General features: G+C 40.5%; 1 protein-coding gene across 1 annotated transcript in view; it reads right to left on the reverse strand.

Moving 5' to 3' along the window:
* The window catches only part of DGKI (diacylglycerol kinase iota), a 316,253-nt gene that overhangs the window by 22,822 nt on the left and 276,891 nt on the right, over window positions 1-16,540 (reverse strand). The window contains 1 exon segment of the mRNA XM_087722998.1: window positions 1,306-1,343. Coding sequence (XP_087579124.1) covers window positions 1,306-1,343 — 38 coding nt within the window.

Here is a 16,540-nt window from a genome sequence, read left to right on the forward strand (position 1 = left end):
CTGGGGACCGGGGAGGACAAAAAACTTTTTTTTCTTACTTAACCCTTTCGAAATCTTGTTGCGTCTTATACACTGGTGCATCTTATTGTCTAAAAAATACGGTAGGTAAAAGAAAATGCTTCATTCTTCTTCAAGCCAAAAAATCCTAAAATTATTCTTTCTCCAGGCAGGAGAAACCAAAGCAGAGCAAAGGAAGAGGACAAAGGAGGGCATCCTATGCTTATTATCACTATTCTAAAGCCCACCAGTGGTCGCTGGCTAAAAGACCCAAGGAATCCATGTTTCTCAAGCTACATCCCAAAATTGGATCAGATCCAGGGACAGGATGCTGAATTTCTGTTGGCTGAGGGCAGGGTGGATGAGAGAAGTGACAGGCTGCCAGCAGACAGCACAAAGCATTCCCACCAAATGTTCCCATAAGGATTTTAGCACTGCAACAAAAGCAAAATGCCGCACTTGCGGTGGTTTCTAATAACTTGGAGCACAGTCCAAAATAAATCAACTCTGGTACCCAATCATTGGAAGTTAAAATCCACCCTTCTCCTAGAGAAATGAAATATTTTAGGAAATATGAAAAAGGCAGAATATTTCCCGTAAAAAGAGAAGTAGAAACTCAGAGAGGCAGAAGCTCAGTCGCCCCCACCTTTGTGAATGAGCCATTAAAAGGCCTGAGCCAGTCTACTCTACCTAACAAAGATCTTCCCCCCCTTCAGCTCCAGGGTGATGGGATTAAGGCATGATAGTATTAGCCCTTTACCCCTTTCTCCACAGGGCACCTGGGAAGATTACATCATCATCCAGCAAGTCAAGCAAGCGTGGGAGACAGCCTATAGAGTTGCCCCTTCACCGCCCCCTGGAAAGTCTCACCACCAATCAGAATGCATTCTTTTACACAGGAATGGGAAGCTCTGGGGTGGGGCCCAGAGAGGGCATAAAACCAGGGCACTCTCAGCATCTCTGTCCTTTTTCTTCTTCACCCGACATCTGGAAGCATGTGATCCCGCTTTTCTGTTCAGGAGCTCAAACCATGTGGCCCTGTCCACCATTAAACCATCTTTCCAAGCAGCCTCCATGTTTCCAGTGTCTTTTTCCCCACTAGGGACTGAACCCAGAAGGACATTTCTTCCAACACAACAAAATATACAATATTATGCATTCAAACAGAACTGGAATTGATTCCAATGTAGGGCAAAATAGTGATGTGGAGGTATCCTGAATGTCACCATATGTTGCATAAAAACAAATGGTTAGTAACTCAACACATACCATGACAGAGATATACAGTACGATAAATCTTTTACTTACTCTTAGAAAATCGCCAGCTATTACTGATTGTAAAAGTGCTGCAAAGACATAAGGAGATATTATTAGCATTCATATTTATTCCTGACAAAAGAGGCACTTATTTCTCTTGATTATGTTAACTGAATATATTCTGGAGGCTGATACCATAGAAACATGATCTTCCAAGGATTTTTAACAGTGCATTTTGAGCTTTAGATTAGTTTGCGTTTAAATTAACTGATTTGCAAGGACTCTTTGTAAGACAATACAGGGAATCCTCAATTTATGACCACAATTGAGCCCAAAATATCTGGTGTTAAGTGAGATATTTGTTAAGTGAGTTTTGCCCCATTTTACGACTTTTCTTGTCATGGTTGTAAAGTGAATCACTGCAGTTGATGAGTTTGCAACATGGCTGTTAAGTGAACCTGGCTTCCCCATCGACTTTGCTTTGCCAGAAGTTCGCAAAAGGTGATCACGTGACTTTGGGACACAATAATGGTCATAAATATGAACCAGTTGCCAAGCATCTGAATTTTGATCAAGTGATCATGGGTGAGTTTGTGTGTGCTGCAAAGGTCGTAATTGTGGGAAATGGTCGTAAGTCACATTTTTTTCAGAGCTGTTGTAACTTTAAACAGTCCCTAAGTTAACTGTTGTAAGTGGAGGATTACCTGTATGCTCCTGAACATAAGCTGAGCATAGAAAGAATACTTGATAAGTAAAAGTAATTACAAATAATATAAGTATCCCGGATGCAGAGTATGGGCCCAGCTATCAATAAATGCTAATAGACATTCACTATATTTGAAGTAAAAGCTAGATTTTTAAAAGAAATATATGAAGATGGTAAGATCTTTCTTTTCTTTTTTTTCTCCGTCTCTCTCTCTCTCTCTCTCTCTCTCTCTCTCTCTCTCTCTCCTCCCTCCCTCCCTCCCTCCCTCCCCCCCTCTCTCTCTGAGACAGACAGAGGGAGGGAGGGAGGGAGGGAGGGAAAAAACTATCATTAGGGCAAGTGAGAAATAGGCACAGAGAAGTTTCTTTTTTTACCATTTGCCCTTGCATTCAAAATGGCTCATAGGCGCAATAATTTTGTACATGTATAAATAACTACACCATAGAGGCATCTGCAGAAAGTTGAAACAGACATTGCAATAACAATAGCAACTGACTCACAGAATTGTATTGTTGGAAGTGGCCATTTAGACCATCAAATCTAACTTTCACTCAGTGGAGGTTTAGGAGTTTTGCCACAAAGCTGTCCAGTTTTTGCTAAAACCCATCTAAGAATTATGTTGTTAAACTATGCTCATTATCAGATTTGTTTTTCTAATATTCAATGCATTCTGTTTCCACAAGAACTTATCATTCTTAAACTCTGGAACAGTAAAGGATAGGTGTTTAATATTCTGACATTCTTTGAGTATTTGTGCTATTGTATCTTTTTCAGTCTTCTGTTCTCAAGACTAAAGGTGTTGTAGGATGTTAGCACCAGAGGTGGCATTCTACTGGTTCGGACTGGTTCACCCGAATCAGTAGCAGAAATTTCAGGTGGCCCCACCCACTCATCCCAGCTCTACGGCATCCTATTTAGGCCCTTTATTTTCCAAAAGCGTATGCACGCATCCCAATGGTGGGTTCCGGATCCCGGTGTAACTGGTACGGTGCAATGGGGCCCAGCATGCACCACATGAATGCCCGCAGCACGCGCATGTGTCCTTACCTCCTGCGATGCCTCCACAATGCTCCAGCTGCTTAGTGGAGCATCGCGCAGGTGCCATACGCTCTATGCACATGCGCGGAAGTGCCGAAGAGCTCAAATACAGGTAAGGAGGGCAGGTGGGCCCTCTGGAGCACTGTACCGGAACGGTACCTGGTGCTCCCGGCAGGCACCGGTATGCCCGTACCAGGGCGTACCACCTGCAATCCACTACTGGCGCATACGCTCACATTTGCGAACCGGTAGAGAAGAGAAAAAAGATGAGAAAAAGAGAAACATGCTCTTGGAAAGTAGCCTCCATCTTTGTTAATAGTCCCAGAAAGACTGGGCCCTCTTATCTACAAAACAAAAGGCCTTCAGCTCCGCCGTGATAGGATTAGCCCTCACTCAAGATACAAACCAGACAAATCCATTAAGCGATAATAGGTATTGCCCAACACTCTTACAGAATATATGCTTCTTCATTACGTCACCCAGCATAGTTCAACCAAGTTTGACTCAGAAAACTCAGAGAACAGGAAGTTCAAATTCAAAGCCCAAGGGAGTATATAAATCTCTCTCACACACCCATGTGCTCAAGACCCCCCAAAAACCCATGTGGTCCTGTCTACCATTAAACTATCTTTCCAAACAGCCTCCCTGTTTTCAGTATCTTTCTCCCCACTCGGAACTGAACCCAAATGGACATTTCTTCCCACAGTGTCTAGCTTCTTTAATAGCTTTTCATAAGATGTTGTTTCTAGTTCCCTAATCATCATCACTGGCCTTTTTTTGAACCTATTCCAGTTTCTCAATTAATACAATAAGCAGATTATAAACCTTGTAGACTGGGAATTCAAACAAAGTAAATTCACTCCAAATGCACAAAGAAGAATTTGGCTGCAATTCCTTGTTACTTTTTTTTAGCAGACAATGTCAGATAGTTTAAAATTGTGCCAAAGTCCATCCTTCAATTTATCAAAATTTTGTTTTAGAAGAGCTATCTCTTTTCCTAACCTCAATGTCAGAGTGAATTATCCATTTTTTTTTAGAGTTTCTTTTCTGTTTTATTTTTCTACTGTCTCGTTGCCAAAACTACTGTTGTGAACTTTTGTTTCATTTTCCCTATTATTCTGCAGGCTTCCCAACTGCCTTGCTAAAAAGCAATTATGAGCATCCCTCATGATGTCCTTCTTTATGATCAAATGAAGGATGAAATGTTGGAGGAATAGGGCATCCACGTATACACTATTAAACACTTCATCAAATAATAATAGTGTATGAACTCCATAGCCCATCATAAGAATTTCACAAAAGGTATTTTTCTTCTTGGAGAAATCATCAAAATACTGAACTACTGAATTACTGAACTTCCAGTTTGCCCGTAGGACCAGTTTTTTGTGCTCCAGAGGCCCTCCAGGAGGGAGGCTGTTTTCGCCCTCCCCAGGCTCCTATAAAGCCTTTGGAGCCTGGGGACGGCGAAAAATGGCCTCAACAAAAGGCTGCAGTCAGCTGGCCAGCATGCACATGCGCGCTGGCCAGCTGATAGGGCAATGCCTCGCGTGCCCTGACAAATGGGTCCATGTGCCACCTGTGGCACGCGTGCAATAGGTTTGCCATCCCGGAACTATGGCACAAAGATTTGCTTTGGAGGATGTACAGTCAGGATATAAGATTTTTTGTATCATTTTATACCAATTCAGTATATAAGAAATTATAGACACAGAAAAAAGACATCATAAAAACTGAAGTGTGTGGGGGGGGTGTCCCTAAAGTTCAAGAAGAAAATGATCCAAGAAGATTTCAGAATAAACTATCACGATAGCTAAAGAAAGATGTAAAGAAAAAGCCTTGAGCAAGGAAGATGTATGTCAACTGAATGCAAACCTACAAGAAGGAGAAAAAAATAGGCAAGGAACTATATCTCAGCCAAGAATATGAATAAGTAGAGAACAACAGTGCAAAATGAGAAATAAATATCCCAGGAATATGTAGAGCTATAATAGGAATATGCAGGAATAATCATGAAAAACATCTAATACAGAGGCGGATTCCTACTGGTTCAGACTGGTTCAGCTGAACCGGTAGTGGTTTGCCAGCCTGGACGCCGGTACTGGCAGCGACCCATGCCTACCATGCCTCCAAACTGGTTGCCCGGTCGGCACAGCATAGGTTTTTCATTTTTTAATGTTCTGTTCATGCACAGACCTATTTATGGGCAATTGTGCACGCGGGTGACAGAAGCGAGGACACGTGCACAAAATTGTGCGCGCACCAAACCAGCAGTAATGCCGGCAGCAACCCATCTCTGATCTAATGGAAATCAAAGCTTTAAAAATGCATGTCAATACTAAAAAAAGAAAAAAAATGGGGGAGGGCCAATTTTATGTATCATGAAGACGATGAAAGAAAAAGGAAGGGGCTTTATTATCCTGTTGCAATTGCCATCTTGACTATTCTCTCTCTCTCTCTCTCTCTCTCTCTCTCTCTCTCTCTCTCTCTCTCTCACACACACACACACACACACACACACACACACACACACACACACACTCCTGACAATCGTTCTCAAAACTCTTGACCTCTCAGGCCTTTCCCACAGTTCACTTTGCAAACCTATAAAATGTGTCCTTCCGTGGCATAATTTCAAATAGACTGTGCCAACCATCTGATCCACTTTGAAATGTTAGCAATAAGAGGAGCTGAAATGAAATAATAAAAGCCAACAAGAATGACTTAGCTATTTTTTTTTCAATTTAGACTAAATCAGTTCCAAGTGCTGATTCCCCATCCTGACTGGGAGTTGAAAGTCCATCCATCTTAAAGTTGACAAAGTTGGGGAACATTTATCGGTGGATCCTTGGGGCTCTCTGAGCTTAATTGTTTTCTTGTAGATGTTTCATTACCCAACTAGGTAACATCATCCAGGCTAGAACACTGTTCCAACCAAACTCAGAGATTACCAAGGACACCACAATTCAACCTTGACAACAAATATCCTTTTCTGTTGATAAACACTCGTGTAGAAGAAGCTACTTAAAGGCTGACAATTGCTTGAAAGAATCAAGGAAAGAGAAGGCTCTCCCTACCTATTACTATTACTACTGTCCCATGACTGTACTAAGGTATGAAATTCTGCCTGTTTAAATTTTTAAAGGTTGGATTTAACATGTTGCATATTATTAGCAATAGCAATAGCAGTTAGACTTATATACCACTTCATAGGGCTTTCAGCCCTCTCTAAGCGGTTTACAGAGTCAGCATATCATCCCCACAGTCTGGGCCCTCATTTCACCCACCTTGGAAGGATGGAAGGCTGAGTCAACCTTGAGCCGGTGAGATTAGAGCCGCTGAACTGCAGATAACAGTCAGCTGAAGTGGCCTGCAGTACTGCACCCTAACCATTGCGCCACCTCGGCTCATATTACTAGATTCTGTGCTTACTCTTGGTCTCGGCTACTTTGGTTAAGCTGACTGGTGAGTTTTGAAGTCATTTTTTGAAGTCACAATGTTATTACTGCACTCTATATGAACTCTTAAGGGCCATGGTGGCTCAGTGGCTAAGACGCTGAGCTTGTCTATCAGAAAGGCCGGCAGTTTGGCAGTTCGAATCCCTAGTGCCGCATAACAGTGAGCTCCCGTTACTTGTCCCAACTTCTGCCAACCTAGCAGTTCGGAAGCACGTAAAAGTGCTTCCTTTGGTGGGAGCATAACAGTGTTCCATGAGCCTTCGGCATTTAGTATTGCCGGCCACGTGACCACAGAAATGTTTTCAGACAGTGCTCTTTGGCTTTGAAACAGAGATGAGCACCACCCCCTAGAGTCAGGATAGTACATATGTATGTGGGGAACATTTACCTTTACCTTATATGTACTCTTGGTTACTAAGCACACTACATGAAGATCTAATTCAGCTTCTTTGCCTATTTTTTCCTTATTTATTATGCATTTAATATTTTAATTTTATTTATCATTATTTCATTTTTGACCTTGGCCATGTCCCTGCTCAGAGTGACAAACTTTGACCAGGTAAGATTATCTCTATGGCTAAAGGTCAGAACAGTTAAAGCAATGGTATTTCTAGCAGTAATGGACAATTGTAAAAGTTGGACATAGGAAGAATGGGAACAAGAAAAATGCTTTGATGCTGAAAAAGCAATCAATTAATCATGGACCAAATAAATCCTGAATGTGCGTTTTAAGATAAAAACTGACATTATTTGGGTATATGATATAAGACTATACATGCCAGGATTAAAGGAAGTACAGAAAGGAAATGACCATAGATATGGGAGATGGATAAGATCATAGAAATTACATAGCTGTCTTTGGATCTACAATTTATTGCCAGGAACAAGGCAAAATAGCATGCATTTGCCTATGAAACAAGACTGAATTGAGGCCATCTATTACTTAGTAGCCAGAAAGATACGATTTTATGGTACTTTTAGGAGAAAGTCTCATCTTTCAAAGTTTGCTGAGATCTGACTAATGTTTCACATCAACCTATTCCATAAACATTTGATAACATAGGTAAAGAAAAGCTCCCCCCCCCTATCAAAAAAAGTAATACATGTTAATAATAACTGAGATTTTCAAGCTATTTTATTATATCCGTGTCAGGAGGTAGGGGTGGAAGAGAGATAGAAATTTCAGCAGAAACAACAACCAATCACCCGTTTGAATCAGCAACTTTATGAATGGCAAGCCCAACTGATTTCAGGCATACTAGAGAAGAATCATTGAGACTCTGAGCAGTGAAAAGTTTAATAATAACATCTTTAACCATTTTGGATGTTCTCTTCTTTAATATTTAAGCAGCAAGAGCTGAATTGGATGGACTCAATTACAGCACTGAGGAATTCACCACATTGGAGATAGATATACTGTAGATCATCCTGAAAAAAAGATCTTTTTGTGTATCATTAGGAATCAACACCACCTTGATGGCACATCATCCATCCATATTAGTAACTGAATAAGGAAATTAAATAAGAATTCAACTATCCAGAATTCCAGAATATCTTTTGCTCAAATTTTCTAAAACTTTGTATACAGAGGACAAAATCTACTAAATTTAGAGAGGAGCACAGCTCCAAATGAAACTAATCTCTCTTCACTCCCAACTTTCCAAATACTTCAACTTCATTGCACCATCATCTTTCAAGCTTTTTCAATGGGAATTAGGTTACATTATGAATTGCCAGTGTTCTCTAAATCTCACAGTATTGGTAGAAAAAGATGTTTTTTTTTCTTCAATGACTAATCATGGCACGGCTTCCCCTTTCAATGGATGACATTCCTATTTAATGGAAGAATATAGTAAGTTGGTAAAAAAAAAAAAACCTTTTTTTTAAAAAAAAGTAGAAATAATTGCAAATTGTCTACTGCCATATCTTATAATAACTCATTCTCCATACCCAGCAAAAATCTAGCAGATTCTTAGATGTAGGTATCTCATCTCATCTCATCTCATCAACAAAGTAGTTAGACTTGTATAATTGGAAAAATATAAAAGAAGCTCTGCTTTGTTCCTAAATAGAAAGAGTTGATTCAACTGGAATATGAAGAATGAATAAGCACTAACAAAAATTGGCAGAGAATTTTTACAGAGCTGGGCTAGCACCTCCATGGAAAGAATTCCACAAGGACCTAATTATGACTCCAGAAATAGCACTACAAATACTTTAAAATCTCTGCAAAATCAACTAACAGGGAAAAGAGGAGGGAAAGCCTAAAGAAACCAACAAATGTGCTTATTGAAGAGGGCTTTAAAAAATTCTGGATCTAGACCAAAATCTAGACTTGTATCAGACTTCTGATTAAGAGTTTGTTGACATTTCCCTATCTGATCTTTGGTTTGTGCAGCCTGTAAAACATCTAACTGAGAAGAAAAAGAGATTTGATAAGGTAGATTTGTGCCAATATATGCAGGGATTTTGAAAAGCACCCAGCAGCCATTTTAACTGAGAGACAGATACTACTACCAGAGATGTTTAGCTTTTTAATGATATAGATCGTAAAGTTACAAGCAACATGGTTATAGTCATAAGAAGAAATAGGTACTAGGAAGGAAGAGAAGAAGAATAGTAATACAGTCTTAGTAGGTAGTAATAGTGTTGTGGGAATTAGTTGTTTAGCAGAGTGATGGCATTCAGGGAAAATCTGTCCTTGTGTCTAGTTGCTTTGTTGTGCAGTGCCCTGTAGCGTCGTTTTGAGGGTAGGAGTTGAAAAAGGAGTTGAAAAAAATTATGTCCAGGATGTGAGGGGTCTGTAAATATTTTCACGGTCCTCTTTTTGACTCGTGCAGAGTACAGGTCCTCAATGGAAGGAAGTTGGTAGCAATTGTTTTTTCTGTAGTTCTAATTATGCGTTGAAGTCTGTGTCAGTCCTGAGAGCCAAACCAGATAGTTATTTAAAAACTTTAAATAACTAGCTATTTTAAAGTGTAAAGAGACACAAAATCAATATTAGGAATATAATGCCAGACTTCCTAGTTCAAGCCTGCTAAGTCCTCGACTTGCGACTGGTCCTAAAGTCCTTGACTTACGACTGGCCGCAAGTCCTTGACTTACGACTGACAGCCGGCAACAGCCGAGCCGCACCTAATTGGCTAAAGCGCTGCTGGCTGAGCACGGGCTGCCAGAAGCACTCTCATTGTCTGCCCTGCTTGACAGCTCCTGTATAAATAGCTGTCAAGCAGGGCGAGGTGCTGAATTCTGTCTGTACATAGTTCCTAGTTCTGTTTTCAATAAACTACTGTTCAACTCACCTCAGCCGGTTTATGTCTCATCCATCCTTCGATCTTACACTGGCGACGAGGATGGGATGCTGAAGGTCCCTGCCTGAACAGCGCTAGAATATAAAATACAAGGGACTAAGTTTTTTTTCCCTTGTCTCTGAGGAGAATGGCGATTACCTCATGCTCGGTCATGGCTTCCTCCTTTCGCTCAATTTGGGACTGCCGGCGAGTCTTGGGCTGGGTTCCTGGAGCGTTTTGAGTGTTTTTTAATCGCCAACAACCACAACCTGCCTGCTGACCGCAAGTGCAGTTTCTTTTTAAGCTCCTGCGGTCCGGAAATGTTCAATACGGCACAGGTTCTTCCTTCGCCTCAGGCCATATATGAGCTCAGCTGGGACACTTTGATACCAAAGCTGAGGAGCCATTATGCGCCCACACCATCAAGGATCGCCCGCCGTTATGCATTCCGGCAATGTGTCCAGAAGGAGTCAGAGACTGTAAGCCAGTTCTTACAGTCTCTCCGGATGGCGGCGATCCAGTGTGAGTTGGCGACCTCAATGACTCGCTTGTGGAGCAGTTTGTGTGGGGGGTGCAAGACCTCCGTCTGAAGCGGAGACTTTTGGCAAGGGCTGAAATTACATTGCAGCAGGCGGTGGAAGAGGCGAGAGCCGCTGAACTATCCGAAGAGTCCACAGCTGAGATCTGGATCTGCATCACATCCAGCTGCCGCCCCCACTGCCACAAAGAACCTGCCTCATTGATGAGCTCGTGCTCCTGGACGAGCTTGAAGAAGACCAAGTAGATCGTCTGAGGGCAGTGCCCAGGTGCCAACACCAGCAGCCTCCCCGCTCATCCTTCGATCTTACAAAGCCAAATAGAGTGATGTGAGCATGAAGCTTGAAAAGCTGGTCAGTAGTCTAATCGCCTTCTTTCATCTCAGAAGTTGGCATTAAATTACATTTCTCGTGCTTCTCAAAATGATAAACCAGTTGTAATAGTTATCTGGGGATGCGGTGGCTCAGTGGGCAAGACGCTGAGCTTGTCAGAAGCTCAGAAAGGGCAGCAGTTTGGCAGTTCGAATCCCTTTCTCCTTAATTCTAAGTTGCTTCTCTCCTTGATTAGTTTCCATCCATTGCTTCTTGTCCTGTCTTCAAGTGCTTTGGAGAATAGGTTGATTCCCTCTTCTTTGTGGCAACCCCTGAAATATTGGAAGACCACTATCATGTCATCCCTAGCCTTTCTTTTCATTAAACTAGACATACCCAATTCCAGCAAGTGTTCTTGTTTCAGTTCCTTAATCATCTTTGTTGCTCTTCTCTGCACTTTTTCTATTCTGCTTCTTCAAATTCCAGCAGAATTTCATCCAAGCATGAAGTCTGAACTTTGAGTCCCCCCCCAAATTTCATGCTGACTGTACCTAGTTAAACTTTAGCTATTATTTTCCAATTTTCTGCAGCAAATTGCCAAACATCTGCTTGTGGTGGTCCTCTTTTATTTACAGTAACCCTCTTTTACCTGTTCAGCCCTTGTTTGATCCAAAGCATTCAACAAAGGGCATAAGCAGTTTTATTTTGGCTAAGCTCTAGCTAGGGAAAGAAATTGGCTGATGCTCCCAATGTGCAATTATGGATAAAAGACAGATTTTAAAAATGCATTTATTCAGAGGATGACAAATGTTACTGCTACACAATGCCAAACATGAATTATGCACACATTTTATCATGCCATAAAGTATCCTCGGGCTTGAAGATGTCCCAAAGCATTATTCCATTTGACAAACACTGAAATAAAATAATTGTTTCCTAGATTTTTTTCTGGGATCAGCATTCACAGTAAGAATAGAAATGCTTTATTGCTCTTTGATAAGATAAAGTGGATTTGCTCTTGGTGAACCTTCTCTGCACCCCCATCTCAAGATTGACAGAAATGCAGATCTAAGTCTTCTTTCCATACAGCTAGTTGATGGAAACACTCCACTGGCAATGCTTTTTTCCTGAAATGGCAAGAATATCAATAGATTTCCATTTTCAGATTTGGTAGTTCCAGAGTATGAAAGAAGCAACTTGTGTTTTATACATCTTCAAATATTTTTCCCCTTTTTGCTTTGAATGCCCTCCTGCCAAGCCATTAGTAAACTGTCCTTTTGAACAAACAGACTTTTTCTTGTATATCTGTCACTATAACTGTAACACATGTTGGGCACATATAATGCATTTTGTTTACTATGAATTGTAAAGAAGTGGATTCAAAAGATGTGCATTTTTAACCATGGCATTCTAGGGTTTCGAAGGATGGTTTTAACGTGGCTTCTTTGCTGAATGGAAGAGCTTTTCTACACATTTGCCATTATATTATTACATCACTTTATTACCCCGCATATAATTGGAAGCAATGAACTCTATCCAAGTGTCTTTGTGAGGAAGACACTCTTAATATGGGAAAAAAAACCACTTTTAAAAAACGTAATAACTACTACCAAATTATACAAGATGATAGTTGTTGTTCTAAGAAGGTCTATAAATATTTCATCTAAGGTGGATTAGAAATTTGTTCTATCTACATTTTAATAAAAAATATTATTTTGACACTTTATTTATTTAGTTAGTTTGTCATGTACAAGATAACAGGAATAAGAATAAACATGAATAAGAACAGAGGAAATGGGGACAAATAAATGGGGACAGTAGGACAGGGATGGTAGATACGCTGGTGCACTTATGCACACCCCCTTACAGACCTCTTAGGAATAGGATGAGGTCAACAGAATGCAAAGTCTCACAATCAAGTCTTAACCAAACCTGGCCACTCCAAAGGATGTTAACCAGCTGCTGTCCCATGCCAAAACATTTATTAACATACACACATTATTAATCTTTTTTCCAGTATTTCCCAAACTACAATTGCTTTAACATTCCAAGATTCCTCACATTAGTTTGTACGCTAGCTTTAATCATACCATACTACACATTCCCAGGATGTTTAATCACATTTAGAACATAGAACACAGAATAATAGAGTTGGAAGGGAAGAGTCGAGGTGGCGCAGTGGTTAAATGCACCACTGCAGGCTACTTCAGCTGACTGCAGTTCTGCAGTTCGGCTGTTCAAATCTCACCAGCTCAGGGTTGACTCAGCCTTCCATCCTTCCAAGGTGGGTAAAATGAGGACCCGGATTGTTGTTGGGGGCAATATGCTGACTCTGTAAACCGCTTAGAGAGGGCTGAAAGCCCTATGAAGCAGTATATAAGTCTAACTGCTATTGCTAACTGCTATTGCTATTCAGAGGTCTTCTAGTCCAACCGTCTGCTTCAGCAGGAGACCATATATCCTTTCAGACAAATGGCTGTCCAGTCTCTTTTTGAAAACCTTCAGTGATAGAATACCCATAAGCTATCCCATTGGCTAATTGGTCTCACTGTTAGGAAATCTCCTCTTAGTTCTAGGTTGCTTCTCTCCTTGTTTAGTTTCCAGCCATTGTTTCTTGTCTTGGCTTTTGGTGCTTTGGAAAATAGTTTGACCCCCTTCATCATTATAGGAGCCCCTCAAATATTGGAACACTGTTATCATGTCATCCCTACACCTTCTTTTCATTAGATTAGACATACCCGTATCCATTTCTTTAGTTTGATTAATTGACATTGGTTATGTGCCAGCAAGATGATGTCAGCTCTTAATGATCACACAGTAGATTTTCTTCATTAGCTAGTCCAATAGTGCATCTGTAATTCAGTCCATCCATCTTGCTGCTAGTTGTCTTCTTTGTTCCCAAAATTATGTACTACTCCAGAGCGGTAGGCAGAGGCGGATTCCGGCCGCCATTACTACCAGTTCAGCACCCGAACATTTTTGTGTGCATGCGCATTTGCACTTAAAACAATCTGTGCATGTGCACAACTTTAAAAAAGGAATAAAATTACATTTTTTTCAATGAAGATTGTTCTGTGCATGAATAGAACAGAAAATTAAGATGGTGCCGCCAAGGATAGAACTGGTACAGTCACATGTCCACCAGAGTTACTACCTATGAAGCCGAACCGGACTGAATAGGTAGGAACCCACCTCTGGAGCTAGGTCATCACATAATGTGTTCCAAGTACAGTGGGATAATTTGGGCTGGTCAAGTGAAAACCTGGGTTGATTTGTTTGAGAATCCATTTGTTTCTTTTCTTGGCCACCCGTGATATTCTCAGGAGTCTTCTTCAACATTAATGTTCAGATTCTAGATGCATTTTAAGCTTTGTCAAAATTTGTCTTTAAAACCAACTAGGGACTACCTGATGAAACTCAAATACGTTGGCCACCTAATGAGAAGGAAGGACTCACTGGAGAAGAGCCTAATGCTGGGAAAGATTGAGGGCAAAAGAAGAAGGGGGCGACAGAGAAGGAAGCGGTTGGATGGAGTCACTGAAGCAGTAGGTGTGAGCTTAAATGGACTCCAGAGGATAGTAGAGGACAGGAAGTCCTGGAGGAACATTGTCCATGGGGTTGCGAGAGGTTGGACATGACTTCACAACTAACAACAAGGGACTACCTAAAAATTACCCATGTGGTAAATAACAAGGGGGAAAAAACAACAGCAAGACCCAAATTAAATTTAAAATTATATTAATGTTTTATAATTGACATGATTAAGAATTATTCTTAATGCTGTTAACTATTAATATTCATCATAATTAAAACAAAAAAGAAGTGACAATTTGTGGGACGACAATTTATAATCTGTGAATATAAGACATTGTTCAAATTGCATTTCTATTGTTTGAAGCAAGTACTGTTTTTCTAGAGCTGAAAAAAATGAGCATTTTTCTTTCTTCTTGTAGGGTTCTTCGATGAAAGCAGATGAAATAAAGAAAGGATAGAGCAAAACATTGGTTTATATTTTCAATTAGATGAGCATTACCAAGACAGAAAACATCTAGAATGGGAAAATTAAAAATCCAATAATGGTTTAACTATGGAATGCAACACATGTCGTCTCATAAAAGAAACTCTATTAAGTTAAATTGGATTTATTCCCAGTTAAATAAATACAGGGTTCCAGTCTAAGTTGACCTTATATAGTTATCTGTCATCTCAAATATGAAACCATTGTATTCAATGATATAGCTTCTTATTAAAATATATATCTGATAACTTACATGAAAACAGAATACAAAAGAAGCTGAAATAGACTTTATATTTTAAAATAATAAGAAAACTTTGCAGATCTATTTTGCCTCTTTCTTGTCCTTTTCTTTGTGTGCATGCTAATTTAATTCAGTCTGGGGCTTTCCTATAGCTTGGATCACAGTGCTGTGAATTCCTAGCCTGCTAAGGCTAATTAAGAATTTCAGAAGCTATCGGACCATGATGGTGAACATGGAGTCATGTTGCCCGCCATGCGTGGCATTGCCCGTTCCTCTTCTGGGTTTCTGGCATGCATGTGCATGCGACGATCGGCTGGCCTTCGTGCGTGTGGCAGTGCCGGAAACTGAAAGAGCTGGTCTTCCATTTTCCTGCAAGAGCATGTCCGCTGGCCAGCTGATCGCCCCGCGCGCATGCATGCCAGTAACTAGAAGACAAGCTGGCCAGCATGCATCAGAAACTGGAACTTTATTTTTGGGCTTGCACATGCACTCTGGGCAGCTTGTCTTCTAGTTATTGCTACGCATGCGAGCCCTGGGCAGGTCTTCTTCCAGGTTGTGGCCCAGGTGAGCGTGTGCTCTCTTTTCAGGACTCAGTGCCAAAAAGGTTCACCATCACTGGTATAGGATCTCTCCCAATGGCACTTGAATTGATCTGGCATTTGAGCCATGTCACCCTGTCCATATCAGGTTGTCCACATGAGGTTGCCTTGAAAAGTCAAATCCATGTTCTTGTCTCAGATATGGTACCGCTCAGATCAGAAAATACATATTTTTTGCAATATGGGAGCTCCTTGGAGTGGATGGCTTGACATTGGAGAACTCTAGCCGATTTCACAGGCAACCTGATCTTGATCCATCTAATCCATTTTACATTTGAATTATAGAACCAAAACCACCACATTGGATTTTGCATAAGATACATGCACCAAAATCATGACTCAACTTTCTTTCAGCCTCTGATCTCAAACAAGCCCTTTCCTCCTGCTATTTGCATACACATGTAAGGGCTCATACGACCATGGATTAAGAAAAATTGTGGTGGTCAAACTAAGGGTTCATAGCATCATCACCATTTTTAATGGAATTATATTTACAGGAAGAATGACAGCCAATTAGCTCTTCACTCAAGCTGCCTACAAAACAGATAGATGCATGGAGAATGTATGGGCATTTTTCTCCTTTCCAAATGGACCATGAGTAATGTGATTTCAGTTATTCCAGGAGTTGACATAATTTAGTCATCAAGAAGAATGCTGTCTAAATGATGAATTTGCTACTGGTTCACTAAATACAATACAGGTTGGCCTTATAGCTTTCCCAGCCTCTTTCGAGCATTCCAATATTGAAAGAAGAGAAAACAATCCTAGCCAACTTCAAAATACTTGGAAGGAATTAGGGATTGGAAATATAGCTTTGTGCTAAAGTCTGTCCAGCATTTCTCAAAGATGCCAAGCTGGTGAAGAGAATGATGTGAATTTGAAAGCAAAGAGAAGAATATAGAGCCTCGTAAATCCTATCTATTTTTTTTTGGGGGGGGGGAGTTACATTGATGAGAGAAAAAACAATGAAGCAAAAACAAATTTTAAAATAAATGTTTAGGATAAAACTGAAACAGTTTCAGACATCCATGCTTAACTGCACACTTTGTCACTCATTCAGAATACATGTACCTCAATAACCAGATTCCAGC

This window comes from Thamnophis sirtalis, unplaced genomic scaffold (assembly GCF_051295495.1).
Source record: "Thamnophis sirtalis isolate CommonGarterSnake01/CBP01778 unplaced genomic scaffold, rThaSir2_p1.2 scaffold_9, whole genome shotgun sequence".
NCBI lineage: Eukaryota > Metazoa > Chordata > Lepidosauria > Squamata > Natricidae > Thamnophis > Thamnophis sirtalis.